The sequence below is a fragment of the Rhinolophus sinicus genome, linkage group LG06 (assembly GCF_036562045.2).
Source record: "Rhinolophus sinicus isolate RSC01 linkage group LG06, ASM3656204v1, whole genome shotgun sequence".
Lineage (NCBI taxonomy): Eukaryota > Metazoa > Chordata > Mammalia > Chiroptera > Rhinolophidae > Rhinolophus > Rhinolophus sinicus.
In genome coordinates, this window is record NC_133756.1 from 164,552,237 (window position 1) to 164,574,849 (window position 22,613).

At 56.2% G+C, this 22,613-nt stretch overlaps 1 protein-coding gene and 1 non-coding gene across 5 annotated transcripts in view; both read left to right on the forward strand.

Annotated features, from left to right (window-relative positions):
• NAP1L4 (nucleosome assembly protein 1 like 4) overlaps positions 1-14,638 on the forward strand; it is a 38,926-nt gene extending 24,288 nt beyond the window's left edge. For 3 of the 4 annotated variants that reach the window (XM_019755642.2, XM_019755645.2, XM_019755646.2), the window contains exons 9-15: positions 757-896; positions 2,191-2,336; positions 5,761-5,783; positions 6,089-6,208; positions 8,313-8,342; positions 8,777-8,833; positions 13,528-14,638. In XM_019755642.2, coding sequence (XP_019611201.1) covers positions 757-896; positions 2,191-2,336; positions 5,761-5,783; positions 6,089-6,208; positions 8,313-8,342; positions 8,777-8,833; positions 13,528-13,566 — 555 coding nt within the window. In that variant the 3' untranslated portion in view covers positions 13,567-14,638. Of the gene's footprint in view, positions 1-756; positions 897-2,190; positions 2,337-5,760; positions 5,784-6,088; positions 6,209-8,312; positions 8,343-8,776; positions 8,834-10,686; positions 10,725-13,527 lie in introns of all 4 variants that reach the window. The other variant, XM_019755643.2, reaches the window with a different exon arrangement.
• LOC141572577 (small nucleolar RNA SNORA54) lies at positions 211-336 on the forward strand. Its single transcript, XR_012497901.1, has one exon. It is a non-coding gene; the product is annotated as a small nucleolar RNA SNORA54 (small nucleolar RNA).
• Positions 14,639-22,613: the final 7,975 nt, after the last annotated feature.

Consider the following 22,613-nt stretch of genomic DNA (forward strand, 5'->3'; position numbering starts at 1 on the left):
AAGTGCAGAGGGATAAGACTGCAGGCGCCTCCCTGCTCTTCGGTCTGTCACACAGCCATCTTTCCAGAACACTTGCTATCGGGTGTCGTTGTGCTAGTGGGGCGGGCCTGCCAGTTTATAAGGAGTGGGACCTCGGCTGCCCTCCCTCCCTTTTCTCTGAAGATGACGTGGGATGGTGCATGCCATCCTCCCTGAGCTGGGTCCTCACAGAAGCACTGTTCGTGACCTGTTTACCTGGCTGTGGCTAACGGGTTCCATTCCAGTGCCACAGCAATTCCAAGAACACATAATTGGCTGGCTGGTGGTGGCTGTCAGTTTCAGGTCTTGGAGACAAAGTGCCTGGGCCTGTGGGTTTGGGATCTTCCTCCCTCCCCACCGCAGAGCACCTGTCCCAGGTGGAGGATGAGGAATGGCATTTCTCTCTTCCTCGTCCTGCAGGGGACGCTTGCAAGAGGCCCGAGCAGTGGGGTACGCCTCTGTCCCTTGCACTTTTCCTGTCCGCTTCTCTTGGAGGTGACATTCAGCTACCCCTCTGCAGGTGGGGCTGCGGGTATGTGTGGGAGTGAGGCCTGTTCACAGGCTGAGGGGCCGCTCTGGCAGTGGAGGGAACCCCTTCTTGCCCACAGCACCCCGGTTACCCCAGCGCCTTCCTCCCTCCTCCCGTGCGGAGGCTCTGCCGTGGTGCCCCCTGGAGGCTTATAAAAGCTCTGGTATTTGTAGATTTTAGGTGGTGCTTACCAGACTTTCTGTTTTCAGTCTTTTATATTAGAGTTCCACTTCGAACCCAATGAGTACTTTACTAACACGGTCCTGACAAAAACGTACAAGATGAAGTCGGAGCCGGATAAGGCCGACCCCTTCTCCTTTGAAGGTCCTGAAATAGTTGACTGTGACGGGTAAGGAAATGCCATTTCAACTTCTTTTTCTGAAACAAAACCAGGAGATGATTTTACAAGTGTACAAGTAAGATAGAAATTAGGAATAAACCAAAACGTCTTTAATCTGCTTAAAAGCCCGGTAGACAAAGATTTAAATTAAATAGTTTTTCTTTTTGGGGTGGGGCTATGATGGCCGGCACTGGGAGATGTATCATGTGGTTACGTGTGCCCAGGTTGGGGACAGTGACCGGTTTCCTCTTTGCATGAGGGGATTGGGTTCTCTAGTCAGTGTCAACGACGCTGTGGTCATTGTGGTCAGCAAAGAGGTGCTGATGGGCCAACAAGTCAGTGTGGGCAGGCAGTACTGGGCGGGGCTTGCTTTAGGAAGGGGGCCGTCCCATCGTCCTTTAGCTCGTGGTTGAGCTCTCTGGCCCTTTCAGTCTGTAGGCCTCCAGGGAGTCAGTGAGCTTGGAGTTCATTCCTCTTGGTTAGTTTGAAACCATTTGGGAAATTGTTTTATCCTTAAATTGAAACAGTTATTTTTATTCACTGGAACCAAGTACTTGTCCTTCTAAATCTCCCCATCTGTGTAATTCAGAACTTTATTAAGTGCAAGTCCTGCTAGCCTTGCACGTCTAGAGCAATTTAGAGAGAGCCACTTGCCAGGGCCAGCCGACATGTGAGAAGTAGGCCTGGCTTTCGAGGCGTGTTCTAGAGCAGGTGCTGTCGGCTGTTGCCCGTGGGTCCAAGGTGATTCCGAGCTAAAAGGCGTGCCCTGCTTGCCCCCACCCCAACCCCCCCAGGACCGCTCAGCACACCTGCAACCCGTGTGTTTCGCACTGCTCGTCAGTATTTGCGGTGCTTGTTTGTTTCCTTTCCACAACTTGTCCCACTCACTCAGTTAGTTGCCTTGAGAATTCGGGTATGTGAGTGGGTGACTTCACGTGTGCTCTCGGGTCTGCACAGGGCAGCTGGTGACAGGCTCTTGAGGCTCCTTTGCCCAGCTTTGGTCGGGGTTGGTCACAGGAAACACGTTGCAGAATCCGTGCAGTCTCGGGGCAATGACACCATTGCAGTTCCGGAGCCTAAAGCTCGAGACCGTGCCCCTCCCAGGGTGGTGGCAGGCCGGCCATTTCTCTTTCACTGACCTTCAATTCCGGTGAACTTCAGGGGCATGTGTAGTGCTTGCTTGCGGGTAGGGCTTGCAACATCTTCCAGGTTAAGAGTGGAGCTGTGGTTTGCTTACTGTGCGTGTTTGTAATCGGCGTTTCTTACGGGGTATGTAGCCGGGATCTCTCTCTTGTCCCTGTAGATGCACTATTGACTGGAAGAAAGGAAAAAACGTTACGGTCAAAACGATCAAGAAAAAGCAGAAACATAAGGGTCGAGGCACTGTCAGAACAATTACCAAACAAGTTCCCAATGATTCATTTTTCAACTTCTTCAATCCGCTGAAAGGTGAGTGGGTTGGGTTGTGAATACTGCTTTTGTAAGTGTCCCCCTGCTTTCTGAAAGTCTGTTACACCACTTCACTCTTACCAATGAAGTACAGTGGTACCTCGGTTTTGGAACGTCTCTGTTGACGAACATTTCGGTTTACGAATGCTGGAAATTTTATGGATTGATGGTATCATCATGTAGTAAAATTCATGCTAAAGTTGCAGTTTTGGGGGCTGATTTTAAAGGTCTGGAATGGATTAATCCATTTTGCGTTACTTTCTACGGGAAACCGTGCCTCAGTTTTCAAACGTTTCAGAACTTGAACGGTCTTCCAGAACGGATTACATTCGAAAACCGAGGGACCACTGTACATAGTTTTCACTGACTGAAAGCAACCCAAACTTGTTTTCATTTTTATGGGAAAAAGGTGAAAAGTGAAAATAGCGTCCAGCATTTGTTTTGCATGAGCCGTGACAGAGGGAGCGGCCCCACCAAGCTCCTCCCTGGAGCCACTGCGCATCTCAGCACCCACCCCACCACTCTGACTGACTGCAAGCACCTGGGCTTTAGCCCAGTTTATTCTGTGCATCACTTAGTAAGAGTTGCCTGCAGGTTTCAGAAAAGCCTAAGGGAGCTCGTCAGGGTGTTCCCTACGCTCTGCGGAAGGCTGGATGTCGTTAAGCGTTTCAGGCATAGTGAGCAGAATAAAGACTGAGTGTGTGTGTGTGTGTGTGAGAGAGAGAGAGAGAGAGAGAGACACTTGCCTGTGGCCACCATTCATACTTTACACGCAGAGAGAAGAGTCTTGAAAGTTCCCGAAGTCCCTGTAGGTCCTGCTAGTAGCACAGCGGTCTCTAGGCAGCACCCGGTAATGGATAAGATGGAAAGTGTGCTGCTTGAGGGACTGCCTGGTGAGTGTGCAGAGTGGTGTGTGCTGGTCACGTCATCCGACTTTTACTGTATGTTAGGGTTTTAGGTTTTGAGTGTTATTTGGTAGGTTATTTTTTGGTTCTGGGAACACAGAAATTTTCCCATCTAAATTAATAGTAATTGCTTGTTCGCTTTATGCCTTTCAGCTTCTGAAAGGTTTCAGGGAAAGCTCTACTTTCAGATAGCGGGCGAAACCTGTCCTTATGGAAAACGGCTTTGTTAACCACAGGGGCCTGTTGTTGTGCCAGAGGCAGCTGTGCTCACAGAGGCCAGGGGTGGAGGAAGGGAAGCCGAGGCAGGCGAGCTCCTGTCCGGGAAAGCTGCAGGGAGCGCCTGCGCCCGAGCACCCACGGCCAGCGCTTCCACACCTCCCTTTGTGCCTCTGGCACCGGCTCGGCTGTGGACTTAGCTGCGGGGCCTCCGTCACAGGCTGTGCTCTGGTTACACTGCACCCCTTTGAGTCACCGGCACACCCCACTCATAAGCTTAGTGCTGTCTTTCTGCGTATCCGGGCAGTGGGGATTTACGTGTTGTGACAAACAAGTAGTTGGGTTTCCATTTTTTAAAGATTTAGGGCAGAATCGTAGCTTGGAAACTTCGGTCTTCTGCTGCTGTGTTTTGTTTCCCACAGGTCATAAAATAAAGATGGAACCTTTGAGCTCGGAAAGGCTGAGCAACTGGTTTTAAGGGTGAATTACGTGGAAGTCTCAGAAACTTTCTAATCCTGAGAGAATGTGAAGGCCAGACCAGCTGGCAGTGTTAGAATACAGATACGGGGGAAGACGGTGGCTCTTTCTTGTCCATGAACAAACCAGTTTGAGATAAAGCACTGCCGGCCCTGCCACAGGATGGCGAGCACTGGGGCTGTGCGTTGGGGCTGCTCTCAAGGCTGAGGCTTTGGGTTTTCACTTGATCTCCGAGCCTGGCGTCCTCATTTATCAAGCTGGCCCTCACCGCTCGTTCTTTCTTATCCTAGTGGGTATTTTCTGCAATTTGTCTTTGAGCTTAGAAGATGCAGGTGTGTGTTGGTTTGGGGGATAAGAACAGCCATAAGTTGAGTGCCTCAGTTTCCTTTTTTGGGAAGATCCCCTTTGGAGTTTCGCACGCATTTCAAGGGTACCTGTGTGAAGTCATGACAGGGAGGCACTTTGATGGAAGTTTTCTTAAAACTGGATTTTAAGTAATTGGTAAAATGGAATTAAGTGGGCTTGAGAATTTGGGGGCATCTAAAACTCTATTGTGGTGGCGGCACAATTCAAAAACTGTACCAGATGTCATTGAATTGTACACTTGAAGTAGGTGAACTTTATGGTACATAAGTTATAACTCAATGTAGCTATTTTTAAAGTAATCAAATAAACATAATTTCAATGATACGCTGTGTGAAAACGAAGAGGGTGACAGTGGGAGGTGGTGATGGGCTGGTCAGGAGAAGCCTGACTTGATGAAATGTGTTTTGAAATGAAGGAAGTATAAGCTGGCTAGCCCAGTGCCCTCTTGATCCTAAAACTACAAAACTGGTGCAGCAGCCACGTGCGGAAAGGAAGGGCCTGGTGCTGATCCGACTGCAGGCCGGGGCCCCCAAACCTGAGTCATAAACAGCCGTGGATGCCTGTGCCGAGGCTTGCGGACCGCTGCCTGCTGTGGGTGGTGTTCGCACCCCCGCGCAGTGAGCAGCGTTGCCATTTCACTGGCACAGCTGTGGGGACAGAGGCAGCAAGTCAGGACGTGGGAGATGGAAAGGCACGATGAGGCCAGCAGTCAGCACTCATCTCCTGGTGACAGGTAGGGCCTTGAGCCAGCACCTGTGAACTCGGGGATTGGGATCGGCACATCACCTGGTGTCACTGGGCTTCGCTGAGCGTGATTGAAGTCCCTGCCCTTCCTGTCATGCTCAGTTGCGTGGTGGGCTCTAGCTCATCGTCGTGTGTGTGTGTGTGTCTGTCTGTCTGTCTCCAAATGTCAGCTGCACTTCGGTCAAGCAGAGCTGAGGGGCTCGGTGGTAGGGCATCGGTGAGTGACACCCTGCACTCGCAGATGTTTCTCGTCCACAGGAAGGGCGCTCAGTACCCTGTGGGGTCCGTCCTCTTTCCCAGGCTGATGGCGCAGTGTTGACCGCGCCTCAGTAACACTTAGTTAGGACTTCCAAAGCTAAGGATGGTCCCCGTCTCTGCTCAAGTGTCACGTGTGGCTTTGCAGGACATGAGTTGAGCCTGCACTTACAGACGTGCAGTGTTTCCACCGTTAATACCGTGCACTTGTAGGAAAGCTTTTCTGAAAGCTGGCGCCATCCTGCTGGGTCTGTGAGAAGCTGGTGCCGGCCCCGCACAGGAGTGAGGTGGGGGGAGCTGGACAGGGGTGGGGGTGCCCAGCCGGAGGCACACGGCACAGGTGATTTCTGGGGACAACCACGAGGTGCGGGCTCTTCCATTCTGTCGGCCGAGCGTCCGGTGTGGGCTTGGGACATTTTTGGTGGTGGTGTAACGCAGATGTGTTTTGTCTCTTTTTCTAGCATCTGGAGATGGAGAATCACTGGTAAGATTTGTGTGGTCTTGGGTCGTGTATTTTGCTGTTAGTCCTTATTTCCGGAGTAGCTGCCTCCTTTGTTTAATCCCTGCACTCCCGGATTTGTGCCCACTGCACAGGGGTGGGCAGAAGCACGTGTTCCTCGTGTGGGCGCCCCCCTCCCCTGCTCCCTCCCTGGTGTCCTTCAAGCTGCCTAACCTCTTAATGGCTGTCACCAGCACTGCTGGCGCGGGGGGCTTTCAGTGGTGACAGGAGTGAGGGCGAGGCCGGCAGTTGTCCCACTGAAATGAGCTGACACTCAGATCTCCCCTCAGGACGAAGACTCCGAGTTCACATTAGCCTCCGACTTCGAGATTGGACACTTCTTTCGGGAGCGGATAGTCCCGCGGGCCGTGCTGTACTTCACAGGGGAGGCCATAGAGGATGAGGACAACGTATGTGGCAGGGGCGCCTGGGGGCTCGCCTCTGGGGGGCGGGGCAGTCCTGAGTGGGCAGCGGCTTGGGGAAGCCCAGGCCTGCACCTGTGTCACGTCACCGCCCGACACGCGGGGTGCTGTGCTGGGGGACTGGGAAGCAGGTGTGTGAGGCAGCCCCCACGCAAGCCGGGGGCCCCACTGGCTCTCCTCAGGGGAAGACCCCGGGCTTCGCTGCGTCCACTGCAGGCCGCCGAGCTTTGGTGACTGCTGCGCGCGAGGGGGTCTCCTTCACGGAGATCCGGCCGCACCAGCGGTCATTGGCAGAGCCAACTCATGCCCCCTGTGGCACGAGCCCCAAAGAAGCGGGAGGCCATGCTCCACAGAAGACTGTGCTTGAAGGAAGCGAGCACAGCCCCCAGCTGTCCTGTGATGTCACCTGAGGCAGTTTCCATCATAACCAAGCCTTGGGCTGCCGCCTCGGGTCTCGATTGTGGAGATGAAGTTTTGTTTTGTAGTGTGTTAGTGGAAATATGTTGCAGATGACGTTTATATCCTTGCTTTTAGAACTCTTAAGTCTCCTGGAGGCTTCTCAGTTTCCTTTCTTATGAGGCCTGTTGGGGCTTTGGACAGGGTGGCAGGGGCCAGGCGGCAGGCTGGGCCTTCACACGGGGATGGGGCTTCGAACAAGCCAGGCGGTGGGGCCGGCAGGTTCGGGTTGCTTCGCGCCCGAGGCATGAGGCCCGCTTCTCCCAACACCTCCCCCGTGTGCTAAAGGCCCCGCACCAGCAGGGCTGGGCCGGTCACGTGTGCTGGCTGCAGTCGGGGGCTGGTCCATCCCTAGGCTGGGAGGGGTTTTCGGGCTTGGGGAACATGGCCACACACGGCTCACAGTACTGCTGGGTCACTTCTGCATGCAGCAGGGAGTTGCTAAGACTGACGTTGAGGTACGTGAATTCTGAACTCGCGCTGTCCAGTGGGACTTTGTGAGGGTACAACTGTCCTCTGCACTCTGGCCGGTGAGGTGCACTGACCACCCCCCTCACCCCCACCCCCCGTGCTGCTTGAAGGTGCAGAATGAGTGCTGGCAGCTGAGGAGCCCAAGGTGCGTTGTATTTAGCCACCAAAGGTCTAGTGGCCACACACAGTGGGAAGCGCCCCTCTAGGCCTGTGGTCGCTGCACCTTTGGATCGTACACCTATCGATCTGAAAACTTGAACACGCAGTGCTCAAGTGTATTTACTTAAAATCCACACCACGTAGACACTGCGTGTGAGCAGTAAGTGCCATGTGATGTGTGTGGGATTCGCTGCAACACCTGGGCACGTCCCGTGCTGAGCGGTGGTGTGGAGGCAGAGTGCCCTCCAGAACCCCCCACCACTCAGCAGCCATGTCACCTCTGCTTCAGCGTCCTCACCTAGCATGGGGTTCGTGGTGACAGGTCTCGTCACTTGTCAAGCTCTTAGAATAGTGCCCCATAAATGTTGGGGTAAAGGTCAGATACGTCAGAAACTGCGTGGGCCCTGGGTGTTCTTATACGATGAAGTGGGTGCAGGGGTTCTGGTTTGTCTTCCACACTCTCCTGGGTCGTCCTGTCCGTCCCAGAGGCTGCACACCCCCACATTGGAACCACTGCTTTACCAAGTGTGAGACGCATCGGGGACAGGCCTGTGCCAAGCCCTACAGAACTGACGGCGGTCTAGGCTGACACCGCCTAAAACCCCAGGAAGTCCGCATGTGCGCCTGTTTGAGGCTGGTTCCAAGCTGACCGAGACAGTCTCGTTGGTTCCAAGACACTGAAAGGTCTTTCCCCGTCAGAGGCAGAGCCGCACGCACATGGTTGCGGAAATACCGTCAGATCCCATCACGGCTGCTGCCCGGTGTTGGGTGTGCAGACTGGCGTCGTCCTAACAGTAGGGCTCGTGAGCACGTGGCCCAGCCTGCCGTGTCGGTGCCCAGAGATGCCAGGCAGCCAGCTGCCCCAAGCACTGGCCTTGGCTGAGTCTGAGCTGATTCTCATTCTCGGGCCTGACCAGTGGGGGCACTTGACAGGGACAGCGTCTGGGTCAGGTCGCCCTCATGCTTCAGAAACCTCACAACGGGTTTCCTTTTTTTTTTTTTTCAGTTTGAAGAAGGTGAGGAAGGAGAAGAGGAGGTAAGACTCAGCTTATGTGCAGCATCGTTTCCCTGAGGTCGTGGTAGGTTCCCTCTGCTTGTGTGCACAGAGGTTATGAAACGACGGCACCATGCCACACCTGTTTTGTGTGACGCTGCCTTTGAAACTGAACCCTGTTGAAAACCAAGTAGAGACACACAAATGCTGTAACAGTGTCTGGTTTTTGACCCTGCAGTTGGCTCATGAAAATGCGACTTAGAAAATAATCATTTAGCAAACAGTGTACTCTTTCAGCAGTGTGTTTATTTTAGGGTTCTCTGTAAGAACAGAAAGAGCCCAGAAATAATTGTGTCCAAAGGAAGTGATTTAAGCAATTACGGAGAGTAATAACCCATCTCCTAACTCCAAGTATTGCTTTAGTCTGTGGCCAGTGGAGCCACGGGAGTTGAAGGCCTGCTCACTCTTTCATACAGGAATTGGAAGGTGACGAGGAAGGAGAAGATGAGGACGACACTGACGTCAACCCCAAGGTGAGTGGTTTGGGGGCTGCCGGACCTGTGGCGGGGGTGGGGCTTCTAAACTGTGTCCCCCACTCTGAGGCACGCTGTTAGGAATCGTGTTTGTCGTTCTCTAATTAGAAAAGTTAAAGCTTTTCTGGAAAACACTCAAATGAGGAATTATTCAGACACCTGCGTGATTTGAGTGTTAAGTGTAAATGTCCAGTAAAAGGTCCTTACAGCTCCTTCTCAAGCTGCGTCTCGTTTACGTGAACTTGGTCAGTGAATAGCGTCATTGTCCAGATCTTCCATTCTTTCAGGTTAACTGACGACATAATCAACTGTTTTGTGCATTTGTTTTTGGAAAGGATAAATGGACTTTTAGGGGTTTTTTGTTTTTTGTTGGTTTTAATGGATAGAATAATGGAATTTTGTAGGTGTAATTTACAACTGTATTTGGGCTGAGGTTACTCAAGTATATGTCTGGATATCTCATAATTTAAACTACAAAGCTTTGCTTTAAACAAGTGAGAAGAATGAGTGGGCACCCCTAGTCCTTTGACCTGTAAGCCTGGTCTCAGGTTAGCTCACATCCCGATCGTTTGCCACTTGACGCCCACCTCACAGGACGCAGTAGTGAGTCCGAGAGCTCCAGTGAGGCCTTTTCCTGTTGGCTAACGTGCATTTACAGCTCACCTGCCTCGGAGGGCAGCGGAGCCTGGGCTGGCGGTGGGTGGGGCAGGTCCCTGGTTAACTAGACAGTGTGTGTGTGTGTGTGTGTGTGTGTCTGTGTGTGTGTGGTTAACTAGACTGTGTGTCTGTCTGTGTGTGTGTGTGTGTGTGTGTGCGCGCGCGCGTGTGCGTGTGTGTCCCAAGGGGAGTGTTCACTAAGCACCAGTGTGAGGCCCTGGTTCTCTGATCCTTATATTAACACCACGCGTCTCTACAAGTGCGTGCTCACCAAGTAGCTCCTGGGGAAGGAGGGGCGGTGGGTTAAAACTTCTAAATGTGCCACATAAACACCACTCTGGGAATGAGCTTGCGGAGCCGTGACCTGCCCCTCACGGGGTCAGTGTACAGTAGGCACCTTCTGTGCTCAGCTCTGTGTGTGAGACGCCTGGTAAGGGGCCCTCTCGAGGGGGGCACGTGCGGCCTGGGGCCCGGCCTCCATACACCACACTTGGTGGGCAAGGGACGTCGCAGGTGTCCGTTAGTTGACAGAACTGGGTGGTAATGCCACCTTCCACTGCCATGCCCGAGTCCCAGCTGTGGACTTGGCTGCTCTCTGCCCGTGGGGCGCTGACGTACACACTCGCGGTTGGCAGTGCCCACCACACGCTCCCGTGCACTGTCTCTGGCTCGCTCGTCTCACCGGCAGCAGGCGCTCCGTTCCTGTTGTTTCCTTGTGCCATCCTCTTCTCTTTCCTGGCTGAGCCTTCTGTCTCACGTCTGTTTTCTAGAAGATAATACCAAGTGATCGCAAATTACTTGACAGAAAGTAAAGAATTGTCGATCCTAACCCTTCATTGAAGTCTTCGAGTTGTTTTGTTAGTTGGGAGTAGGTGACAAATGACTCAAAATAAGGAGGGTCAGTGGTGTGAAGTGCTAGGACTGTCAGCTGTGTGCAGTTGACAGGACCAGAATCTTTTCCTCCGGGGTCGTGGTGTGACGTTTCTGTAGCTTCACATGCACCTCTTCAAAGGGGATTGTCACGTGTGTGTACAAGCAGAGGATGGTGAGAAAGGTACAGAGCTGGGTGTATCTCCAGGTCGGTATTTTGCAGCCCTTTTGTACCATGAGAAATTGTGGCTGTTTCCTTCTGTATAATTCTGTGCCTTTCATTTTCTTTCATGCTGACAGTTGCTTTCAATTTTTCCCCCATTTAGGTGTAATTTTTGTCTGTTAACCATTCATACGTTTCTAGGTAAGGTGGAATTCCATTCATTTCTAACTTCCAAATTTCTGATCTGTGTTTTGTAACAATGCCTTGTTGTGACTGGGTAAAGAGGGAGCTGCCGTCCAGGCATACTCGGCTCATGCCAGGCTGGACACGGGCCTTTCGGGAAAGCAGACTTGGCAGGTGTCTGGTGTATGCTTTTAAAAACGACCGACAGAAACTGCGTTTGGCTCCTGTTTGCTGACCAAGTAGCGAAAATGTAACAGGTGTGGCAATTTTCTTGATGACGGGACTGCTCTCCAGGAACAGGACAGAACGAGAGGGCACTGGGAGGCCGGCAGCCTGCAGGAGGGCACCCGTAAGCCAGGGAGAAGCAGCCTCCCAGAGGCCACGCTGCACGGGCTGACCCTGTGTCCCCACGCAGTGCGGCGGTGGGGGTCGGCCCCTGACCTGTACCTGTTGACTGTTCCAACTTGTAAAATTTAGGCGTTGTACAGAGTAGTAGGTATTAAAGGGGTAACTGAACTTCTGATATGCCAGGATTTTCCATCTAAAGAGCTGCTGGCGTCTGTTTGGAGGAGCATTAGTGCCGTGGGAGGTCACTGGCGCGCTCGGAGTGAATCAGAAGAGGGCCCGGTGTAGGTGTGAGTAGCAGCAGCGAGCCCAGGAACATCCCCGGAGCTCTGCTGCCGGTGTAGGGGCTGGTGGGGGAGCGGCGGTGGTGAGAAACGAGGGCAGTACGGCAGTGTCCAGTGAGCTTATCAGCCAGGCTCGCCCACCCGAAGCGCCTCTCCTCCCCACGCTGCCTGCTACTTTGTATCATCCACGAATGTGCAGCCTGTATCTGCAGGAGAGAGGTTCTGGTGTAACCGCCCAGCACCATCACGCTGGGGCAGTGTTAGCGGCTGTCGTCGGGGTTCAGGCTTCTCCAGCCGGCTGCGCCTCCGGACTGAGGGCCCTGCACCTGAGAGGCTGTGCCAGTTGACAGTGCTTGGTGGCTTGTCTTCACCCTTCTCAGGGCAGTTGTCATCTGTTAAAACCCTTCTCTGGTCCCGTGACGGTTAGGCTTTGAGCTATTAGTTTGTGCTGTGTGAAGCACCACTTCTGTCTGTGAGTCGGTAGCGCTCAGTGTCACTAAACTTAGTGACATGAAACAGGATGTTCGGGGTGCAGGGTGGTTTTCCTGTGTCACAGGCCAGAAACCACTGTGTCCCTTCACCCCCTCCTGGTCCTGGTTTTAGCGAGGCCTCGTTCCTCCAGCAGTCGTCTTCACCCAGGTTACGGAGTTGCTTTTACACGAGTAGACGAGACATTCTCCTGGTGAGAACTGTACATGACATGGCTCACAGCACACGAGACCACACACCATCTGTGCGCATGGCGTGTGTGTGTGAGTATGATGGTGCAGCAGGCATCCCCCTCCCGTCCCCCCCCACCCCAGACACCAGCCCCAGCCCCTCTGCACCGTGTCACCCCATGGAGCCACTTCCGGAGTGACACCTTCTCCGACCCACTGCCTTGCTGCAAATACGGTTCACGGAAGCATGTGGTGCTCCCCTGGTCCATGCTGCTGGCCCCCTCCTGCCCTCACAGCACCCAGCCTGGAGCCAGCGTCTCAGTCCCTAGGCCACTAGCCTGGGCCACTGCCAGGTCACCCTTGAAACAACAGTGTTTGATTTAAAACTTTGTCGGCTAGGATTTCTGGTCACGTGTGTTTTGTTTTGGTGCCCAGGCTCTTTAGCAGTGTTTCGGATGAGCCTGTGACGGGCCAGTTCCAGGGATGCCCCCCTCCCAGGGGTGCCTGCTGCTGTCCCTGGGCAGTGCTGGGCAGAGGCCCAGGGCCAGCCCTGGAAGCTCCCGGCTTGTCTCTAGACCAGGGTCCGAGGTCGTTACTTTGTCGTTACGCGTCCTGTGCGAGTCCTTGTTTCTCATCCCTCAAAGGAGATGTCTCAAAAAATGAGCTGCAGCTCCGGCTTGTTCCACAGAAGGTGTGGCGGTCGCGTATCCCAGATGCTGCTTTGGAACTGTGCAGTGCGGGTTTTCTCAGATTCCATAGGCATGCCAGGTGCTCAGAATATTCCAACCTTAGCAGCCAAAAATGCTAGTGACCGGGTTAGTAAGTATTTGCTCAGACGTACAGGTGGAATTGTCATCTGTTTCTCAGGCCACTGTTGGTCCCTACTCAGCATTCATTGGGCGCCTGGTGTGGTTTCAGTGGTGTGAGACACATCCTTTAGGTGGCATTGAAGTGGGTCTGCTCCTGGGCTGTGGGGCTGGGGGGACGCCCTCTCCCTGGTACCTCTTCTGGAAGGACAGGCTTCCCTGTGGGACACTCCTGGGAGGCTCGGGCTGGTCCGTGGAGCTTAGTGGTGGCCTCTGGTCATTTGTTGTTGCAGTGTCGGCCCCTTGGGCCTGGCTCTGCTGGCTTGCTCCCTTTAGCAAGGTGAACAGCCCCACAGGAAGACACGTCTCAGGGTGGCAGGGACGTGTGCATGCTGCCGTCTCCCACGGGCAGTGCTGCGGGTCGCTCAGAGCGCGTGGTTTCCTTCCAGCTTCGGAACATGGTCTGTCCTGCTCGTTCAGTAGATCCTGTGGGCCGAGGAGGCACTCTCTGGCCCTGAGACCCTCCTGCTGAATATGCCATGAATCAGAGGGTCTCACGAGTGCGTCTTTAAACAGAAAGGCAGCCCTGCTCTGACATTTTTACTGGGAAGTTAGCTTTTTGTTACTGTTTAAAAAAGGTATATTTGCAGTAAACTGTTTTTCAATTAGAATGACGTTAATGATTGAGTCTTGGTTCTCTACAAGCCCTGTGTTCTCTCGTTGACAGAAGGAACCCAGCCAGCCCTCCGAGTGCAAACAGCAGTGAGAAGCGCCCCCTCCACAGACGCCTGTCAGGACTCGTCACACTGCACACCGTCGCCGCACTGACATGCTTCCATCTAACGTGTTTCCACGTGCATGATCTCACTTCCACTTTTCCTTTGTCCTTATCGTTTGGCTTACCCTGTACAGTGGCAGCTTAGGTGCATTTCAGAAGTAGGAGGTTTCGTTCCGGCACGCTCTGCGGCCTGGGGTGCAGCTCCGCGGGTTTTCCCAGCTCTCCTTCGGGAGGTGCACATGGGGTGGGGGTGGAAGGTCACTGCCGCCCCGGGCTGGTGTCTGGGGATGTGGTTCCGGGGTGTCGGGAACCAGTCGCACCACCTCCCGCAGTGGGACTCACTCTTCTTTCATTGAAGAAACCCACGCGCTTTGTTTCCAGCCACTGTCTTCTGTGTCTGGTCGTCTCGAGCTGTAGAGTAGGGTCCCATTCTCCGCAGAGTGTTCTTTGGTTTTATTTTCCTCGGGGTGGGGGTGGGGTTGTGCACACGACGCGGAGGCCGAGCTTGGGTGGTTTGTCCTCGTATTTATTTGTTCTTGCGTGCTGTGAGGGCTTGGGACGCATGCTGTCGCTCGTCCTCGGAGTTTCCAAACCCATGTTTGTGAGTGGGCCAGGCAGAGGTGGTGGCGTCCCCTCCGGGAGCGAGGCCTGTGGGGGAGGGGGGGAACCGCACGCTCCCTCCTCCGCCAGCTGCCGGGCAGGGCCTTGTTTCCGTGGCCGGCAGCCCACACTGGGCTCTGCGGGAAGGGCCTTGGGCTGGGAGGCACCGCCCTCCGCTCAGTGTAAATGTCCGTCTCGCTCGCTCAGTAGCTCCATTCTCACTCAGCCCGACATCCATCTTGTCTTAAAAGCCCTGGGTTCAGAGCGACCTGTTCTTGGCTGGCGTGTGGGGTTCCCACGTGTGACGGGGTCCCTGGCAGCCGGGGTACGGACGCCGGGTCCACGCTGCGACCAGGCCTGCAGAGTGCTCAGCCTTACTTAGGATACATTTGTAACCGAATACGGTGTTTTCAATTTGTACAGAATAGTTAGAATATTCTATTAAAGTTGTGAAACATGACTCCAGTGCCGTGCGGTCCTTCTTTGTGGGAGATTATGGGGGTGGGTGGGCCCCGTGGCTAGGGAAGGCTGTCCTCCCTTTGGGACTGTTTCTGTAGAGCCACGGGCGTGGTCAGATCCGGGACTTCCGTCTCCTGGTTTTCCATTTTTCTGAGGCTCCTGAGCCAGATTTTACGAAGAGGCTGTGTTCAGCTTGCCTGCTAGGCCTGTAAGCCGTTGCGCTGAGTTTGGGGTCCCCAGGGGAGCCCTTTGCTCCTGCCCCAGGACAGGTCATTCCTTGGGCTTTGTGTGGCCTTAGGTGCGGAAGGCTCCAGAGGGAAAGGCACGTCTGATCTGTCTCCTCACTGACCTGCCTCTGTAGGGCCTCCCCGCGAGGAGGGGCAGCAGCCCTCACGCGGCCGGGCAGGGCTTGGTGTGCCCAGACGGTGCGGCCCCCACGGCCTCGGGATACGGAGAAGAGGTGAGGGGCCTGAGGAGGCCTCGGCCCACCATGCAGGCTGCAGGGACGGCCCGCCCCGGGCACGCCAGGCCCAGGCCTCTGTGAGCTACTGGCCACTGCTGAGCCTCAGCCCTGGGTCTTCAGAACGAGCCTGTTGACTAAAACGTAGTTACACACACATGAGTGCAGGATCAGAAATGAGTGCACAGAATGGTGTCTGGGGAGCATCTGGTCCAGCCCCCCGAGGGCCCTTGGAGAGCAGTCTTTCAGGGGAAGCATGTCCCGCTGGCCACCAATCCAGCTCCCAATGGCACCGATGGGTCACGGGCCCACACTCAGCACACAGCGCCGGCACGGCTCTCAGGCGTGTGAAGGACGCTGGGCCTCGCCAGGAAACAAGTCCAATGAGGGGCTGTCCTCGGCTTGCAGCCAGGTGGGCAGCGGCACGGCGTTACGAGGGCCTCTCCTGGAGCCACATGTGACGGCTTCCGGAAGGTGGTGGGTGCCCGCCCCCTGTGACAGGCCATGCCCCGTGCGTGTGCGTGCAGCTGTGGAAATGGCCAGGGGTGGATTCAGTCAGGTCCCACCCTCGGGACTGTAGCTGTTAGGAACCAGGGCTGCTGTGTGCTGTTGGGCAGGTCCTCTGGGGTGTCTGATGGACCGGAGCAGGTAAGGGGCAGGGTGCGTGCGTGTGCGGGCGCTCGGCAGGAAGCTGGAGAGCAGCGAGTGCCTGGGGTGTGGGGGGATGAGACTGGCCCCTTCTGCGTCCTCTTGTCCTGTCCCCCTGGTCCTGCGTCCTCTCTGGTCCTGCATCTCGTCCCCCTGGTCCTGCGTCCTCTCTGGTCCTGCATCTCGTCCCCCTGGTCCTGCATTCCCATGATGAGCTGTGTGATGTGCTAACGAGTCACCGTGGTGTTATCTCCAACCAGTGCCACCGGGGCAAAGGAAGGGTGTTTAGATCTGGACTGTCCAGAGGCACTGGGTTCTCTCCTGTGGGACGAGGCTGTGTGAGGCTGCCACACTCACTCAGGCTCAGTCAGCGGGGCTCCTGCACCCCAGGCTGCCACTTGGTTGGTCAAGTACATTGGGACGGACACTCCAGCTGGAAGCTCTGAGGCTATGCCTTCCCCAGCCGTCCACGATGGCACGGCCTGAGTCTCCCATCCCTGGGCAGTCATGGGAAAGGGGAAGCGGCCCTCCAGCGGCCAAGGATCCCCAACCTGGCCCTGACACAGGCCACTGCCAACTCATGGGACCTCAGGGAAACTGCAGAGGCTCGTTTAGTCTTTGCCACTTGTACCCAAGAGGTTTGTCCAGAGCCACCAGCCAGGAGGCAGCAGGGAAGGTGGTGCTTGGAGCAGCTTGGGGTGGCCCAGCCTGGGCCGCTCTGATGGCAGCTGCACCTTCCTGAAGTTCACGTTGCAGCCACCGCAGGACGCCCACTGTGCTTGTCTGGCTGCTCCTTTGCTTCTATCCCCACTGACCCCCTGGACTGTCCCAACCTGGACAGGTCAGTGGCCAGGCCTTGCCAGCCTCAACCCTGGTTTGTGGCCCCCCACCCCAGGGCCCAGGAGCCCAGTGCTCCTTTGCACAGGTCCAGGTCGGTGTCCAGGGCCCCCTCTGCGGCCCTCACCTGTCCCTCCATCCTGGTGACTCCCCGGACCACTCTTGTTCTGAACGTTTGAGGCCCCAGGCCCTGGGTCGCATCAGTCACATAAGACGGGGTCACAGACACTCAGAACCAAGTGACTGGCTCTGCTCCCCACTGAGCTCCCTCCTGCTGTGCCTTAGCTTCTGACTTCTGGGAGGCTCTCGGCTCTGCTCCAGGCCTGGGGGATCCCTGGGCCATTCAGGTGCTTGCATGTTGCCAGCAGTCAAAGGTAGGGTGATAGCAGTGCTGTGCTGCCCGCAGCAGAGTGGTCCTCAGCAGCAGGAAGTTGACAGCAAGGGTCCCGAAAGCGTGACTGAGGGAGGGCGGATTCTGTCACTGCTAGAACCTGGTTGGCACCTGCCTGGGGGGCGGGGCATCCTCTGGGAAAAGGAAGTGGTTACAGGGAGTGTCTGTCAAACTCCTGGAATTGCCTCAGGTGGGCACATGTGGTCTCGAAATGAATTAAACCTCAGTGGAGGTGATTCCACTTAAAACTGGTTTTCCTCCTGAGGGGGTTCAGGAGTTAACGGCCACCCAGGGCCTGGCAGGGGTCCTCTGTCTACACCTGCCATCTGCTGACAGCTCAGCAGGTGGTTGGTCCCAACGCCCCCCTATCTGCAGGACCCACCCCACCCTGGCAGCCAGTTTGTGGTGCTGGCCCATGGCCCCCATCCCAAGGCCCAGCTCACCCCCTCCAGCGACCCTGCAATTCCCCTCAAGGCCCAAGGGCTCCCCACCAGGCCAGGGCCACTCCCTCAGGTCCCAGGTCGGCACAGCCAAGCCTTGTCAGTCCGATGGCCCCAGTTCCTGTTTGCCTGGGGAGCTGCGCCAGGTCTTACCCAGAGGCGGACGTCAGGAGCCCTTCGCCTCAGCCAGGCCTGTCTTGTCACTGGCCTCTGACCTGCCCTGATGGGTCCCTCTGCTCACAATGTGTCTCCTTCCCCTTTGGGAACGCTGGGTGGGCTGCAGAGAAGGCGCAAGGCAGGCCATGCGTGAAGTGCCCTCCCTGACCTGGTCACTTCCAGCTACACAAAACCCCTGGTTAAAGGAGGGGCTGCCATGGGGGCTGGAGCCCTGTCACAGGTCACTGCCCCAGCATGGGTCCCTCCACTCCCCACCAGCCAGGTACCCAGACACCCAGCTTGGCCACACCTGGACTTCAGCCCCTGTCGTGAAGCCCTTCCGAGCAGAATGACTTCCTCTGGAGGCAGACATGTCCTCCCAACCCCAACCTCAGGGAGCATAGCCACGTGGGCTGGGGGAAGTATGAGGGACCCCAGACCCAGCCGTTTGGTACCCACCCAGGAGGCGAGGCAGACAGGGGCTCCCCACTGTGGGGGCCCTGGACTCCCCAGGCTGGCCCTGGCTGAACTTGGGGTCCTTCTGAACTTGGTGAGGTTCTCCAGGCACTGTGTCCACGCGTTCAGCCCTGCACCAGAAGGGTGAGGCCCGGACAGACAACCGCAGCTAAGCCACCATCCTGCACTGGGTGGAGCCCCGCCCACCCCCAGGTGTCACTGCTGTGCCAGTCACCGGCCCTCCTGGCCATGCTGACTCAGCACACCACAGGTGGCGGCCGGATGTTACTTTCCATGACAACCTAACAGGCCAGGCCGGCCAGTGACTAGCCCAGGAGAAGCCGGGCAGAGCCCGCGGGCACCCGCCATGGCTCCTCCCCACTCAGGCTGTGGGCTCTTCCCAGGCCCCGACAGAACCTTCCTGGGTTTCTGTTTCTGCATTGGAGGTGTGGCGAGACCCATTACCCTCTGCACGGCCCAGGGGATTCTGGTAGGACAGGGAGGCCCCTTGCGCTTGGCCAGAGCTGTCCTTCCCTGCCCCCCCGGGGGGCATGGGCAGAGCTGCCCAGTGCTTGCCAATGGAGTGTGCGCTGGCAGCATAGCCAGGAGTCTCTCCCTGGTGAATGCCTCCCACAAGGGCCTGGCTCTCAACCTGGCCCATCTCCAGCAGGGGCTGGAAGATTCCTGGAGCTGCCCTCCCCAAGGATCAGGACCCCAAACCTCCTGAGAAGGTGGGGTCTAGATGCCCCATTCCCTTAGGAGTGACCCTCTGACCTGAACAAGCCCCGCCCTCACTGGGCCTCTTTTCAAGCTCTGTGGTAGAGGTGTGGGAGGGGAGCTGTGAGATGTACCCCCAGGCCCTGTCCTTGGGGTCCCCTCAGAGGGCAGGGCTGGGAGAGCTCTAACAACAGTAGGGGGAAGCAGGGTCCTGGCTGAGGGTCCCAGGTCAGTGGAGGGGAATCCCTCAGGATTCCAAATCCTGGAGACCCATTCGCCTCTGGTCTGGAACTGGGACGTAATAGGTCTGTTGTTCCAGGCCACCAAGTCTGTAGTCACTTGTCACAGCAGCCCCAGCACACTCATGCAGATGGTCACAGCTGTCCAGGCAAGAGGCCCAGTGGACGGGTGGGGGTGGCCAGGCGGTGGCAGAGAAGGGTGTACAGTTCAGTGGCATTAAGTAATGGAAATTCATATGTAAATACATTTTTTTGGTTGTAAAATGTGCATAACAAAATTTCCCATCTTAACCATTTTAAGTATACATTTCTCTGGCGTTAAGCACATTCACGTTGTACAACCATCACCACCATCATCTCCAAAACTTCATCTTCCCAAGCTGACACTCTGTCCCCATGAAACACTCCTGTCCCCTCCCCCAGCCCCCGACACCACCCTCTACTTCCTGTCTCTACAAAATGACTTGTAAATCCTCACAGAAGTGGAATCACACAGGATTTGTCCTGTGATTGGCTCATTTCACTCAGCACAGGGTCCTCCAGGTCCATCCACGTTGCAGCAGGTGTCAGGACGTCCTCTTTAAAGCTGAGTAATATTCCATTGTGTGGAGGGACCGCGTTTTGTGTATCCGTTCCTCCGCTGTGGACAGCTGGGTTGTGTCCGCTTCTGGCTGCTGTGAATGATGCTGCTTCACATGGGGGTACAGATGGCTCCTCGAGACCCCGCTCTTGGTTCTCTTGGGGACGTACCCAGCCGTGGGATTGCTGCATCACAGGCTATGTTCATTTTTTTGAGAAAATGCAAATGTATTTTAAAAAGGATCCGCCCTGGTGGGGACGTGAGACTTAAGCACTCAGAACTTTGAGATTATTTCAGTTCAGTCTTTTTTTTTTTACTGTTTATGTTAATCTGTTACTATTTTGGTAATTTTTAAAGTAGGAAAGAACTGATTAAAATGCACATGATGGGGCCCCGCCCCAGGTCTGCTGAACAAGAAGCTGGGGGTCCCAGCATGCCTTGTCCACCTTGGCCCTCTCTCTCCCTTCCTGTATTCCATCCATCCATCCATCCATCCATCCATCCATCCAAGCCCCCAGAGTCTGGCGTCCACGTGAACAGGCGCCAGGCAGTGACATTCCTGCTGTGTGACAGCAATGCCAGCTGACAGGAACCCCCTCCCTGTTCTGTGACCGACAGGAGAGTTCCATCCTCTGAGCTCGCACCTACCTGGCCCTGGCCCCCCACTCCAGACCCCGTTTCCCCAGCGTCTGGTTTCACCCACGAGCAAGCAAATCCACCCACTTCAGTGGTGCTGAGCAGAGAGGTTGGTCTCTTGGCCAGTGAGGTAGGTACGTTTTAGGTCTAGTTGTTTCCACAAACATTTCCTGAGCACCTGGGCTGGGCCCTGGGAGCTTCAAAGAATAAGACTGTCACTGCTCCCAGGAGGTGATCATGGCTTCTGAGCAGGGTACTGAGGTGAACAGGGCTCACCTGGGACAGGGAGGGTGGGGTGTTCCCGCAGCATCACTTCTCATTAGACCCCCAGGGCCTCGTGAGGCGGGGCTGCCTATTAGCCTCCAGCAGAGGGGCTCAGAGAGCCAGGCCTGGACAAGGGCCCCGCCCTGAGGGCCAAGGCCAGACTGACAGTGAGAGCTGGAAACCAGGTGAGGACAGGCCTCCTGCCCTTAGGCTTGTCACTTTTCCCAGGCTGCAGCTGTAAAAACAGGGCAGGCCTGAGTCACAGGCCGTGACCAATGGGCTACATCGGGCCTAGGTCAGGTGGCATCATGCCACCCTCAGGTGCTATGACTCCAGGTAGCATGGGGCCCTCCCCAAGCCTGGGGACCCCAGAGCACAGCACTTATGCAGACAGGAGCAGGCCTCAGCCTGTGCCCTGGCAATCTGAGAGGACTTCCTGGAGGAGGCCAGAGGAGAGGATCTTCCAGGCAGGGGAACAGGGGTGCCCGCTCCTGGGGCTGTCCCTGAGCGCATCCACCCACAGGAAAGGGGTGGCATCGAGCCCCAGGCACCTGGGCTGCTGTGACACACAGCTTCCTCATAGGCTGTTCACTGGGCTGGTTGGGCAACAGCTTCAAGCTTGGCTGCGTCATTGCTGTGGAAATGACCTCACTTGGGGAGTTTCAAAGAGGCACCCTCATTTCCCCCGGCTGCCCAACATCCTGACCTGGCTGGATAGGATGGCAAGTGTCCCTGGACAGATGTTTGAGGACCAGTCCCTGTCTGCTTTGGCTGGGGCGGGGGGTGTGGGCGGGGTCCGCTCAGTCAGACTCCGTGTGAATCCCCATGCGTTCCTCAGATAAATATTAGTAAACTTGGCTCCGACTGACACTGCCTGACACCACTGATGAGGCAAAGCCCAGCTCGGCTACCTCCATTCTGAGAAGCACCCACCAAATGTCCCCAACCTAGAACCCACTCAGCCACTCAGCTGGGGGCTATTTCCTGCCCCAGGCTGCAGGGTGCAATGGAACGGATTTGACTCCCCGCTGGCCAGCTGTGTGGCCTCCGATGAGTCACATAACTTCTCTGAGATCCTCGTCCTGTTCCCTGAAAATCCAAGAAAGCAACTGCCACAGCCCCCACCTCATGGGGCGACCATGAGGGAGAAACAAGGCCAGGCCGGCCCCTGTCTGTCCAGCACCGGCCCCTGCCAACCTCGGCTGCAGTTCCTCATGGGGTGCAGCCCCTGGTGGGAAGCCATCCTGGTAGATCCTCTGGGTTCCTGGCTGTCAAATGGCGGCGGGGGGGTACCCCCAAAGATCCTCACATGGGGTTACAAGATCAGCGCTCAGCTTTCTCTCCAAAGTGCTGGCCCACCACCTCCAGGAAACTGTCCACAGACTCAGCCTTCTCACTGTTCCTCTCCTCCTGAGAAGTAGGCATTGCAGAGGGACCCTTAGACGGGCCGCTCTGGGCTGGGGACAGGGCCCTCTCCCTGCTCCAGGTTCATGCTGGTTTGGCCCAAGCAGGAGCCCAGATGCGGCTGCTCAGGCAGGTGGGGCCAAACCAGCTGTCCCTGGGGCCTCTGGTCAGCAGGGTCCCCATCCCCAGGACAGGGGTGTTGGTAGTGCAGCTGCCTGGGTGGGCCTCGCCCATTCCCAGCAGCTCACTCAGGGCATCCTCTCCCTGGGTCTCCACCCTCCCAGGAGCCCCCTGGGGAGAGAGGTGGTGGGCTCCCCAACCCCCTATGACCTGCCCTCCCAGCTCCCGCTGAGGCCCACCTGTCAGAGGTCACTGGTCACCGACTCCTCCACCCTCTGGAGAGGCCTGGCCAACGCGCAGAGGAGAGCTGGGTGGGGCAGGAAAAGCGCACCTCACCTGGCCTCACCTGGCCTTGAAGCCCTCTCACATCCTCTTCCTCCTACCACTTTTAAGCTCCGCCTCTGCTCTGCCTCTCACAGCCCTTCCCCCACGCCCCTCTTTCCTGGGCCTCCCTTTCTACACCTGTGAACTGGAGGTGAGCACAGTGCCCCCCGCAGGGTGTTCTCTGGGCCAGTGCACAGAGAGGAGAGCACATGCCAGGACCCCAACCCCTACCTACCTCCCAGGCCTTGCTCACCTGTCTCCAGGGCCCCTCTCTCTCCATGGAGTCCTCCAAGCTGTCCTCTTG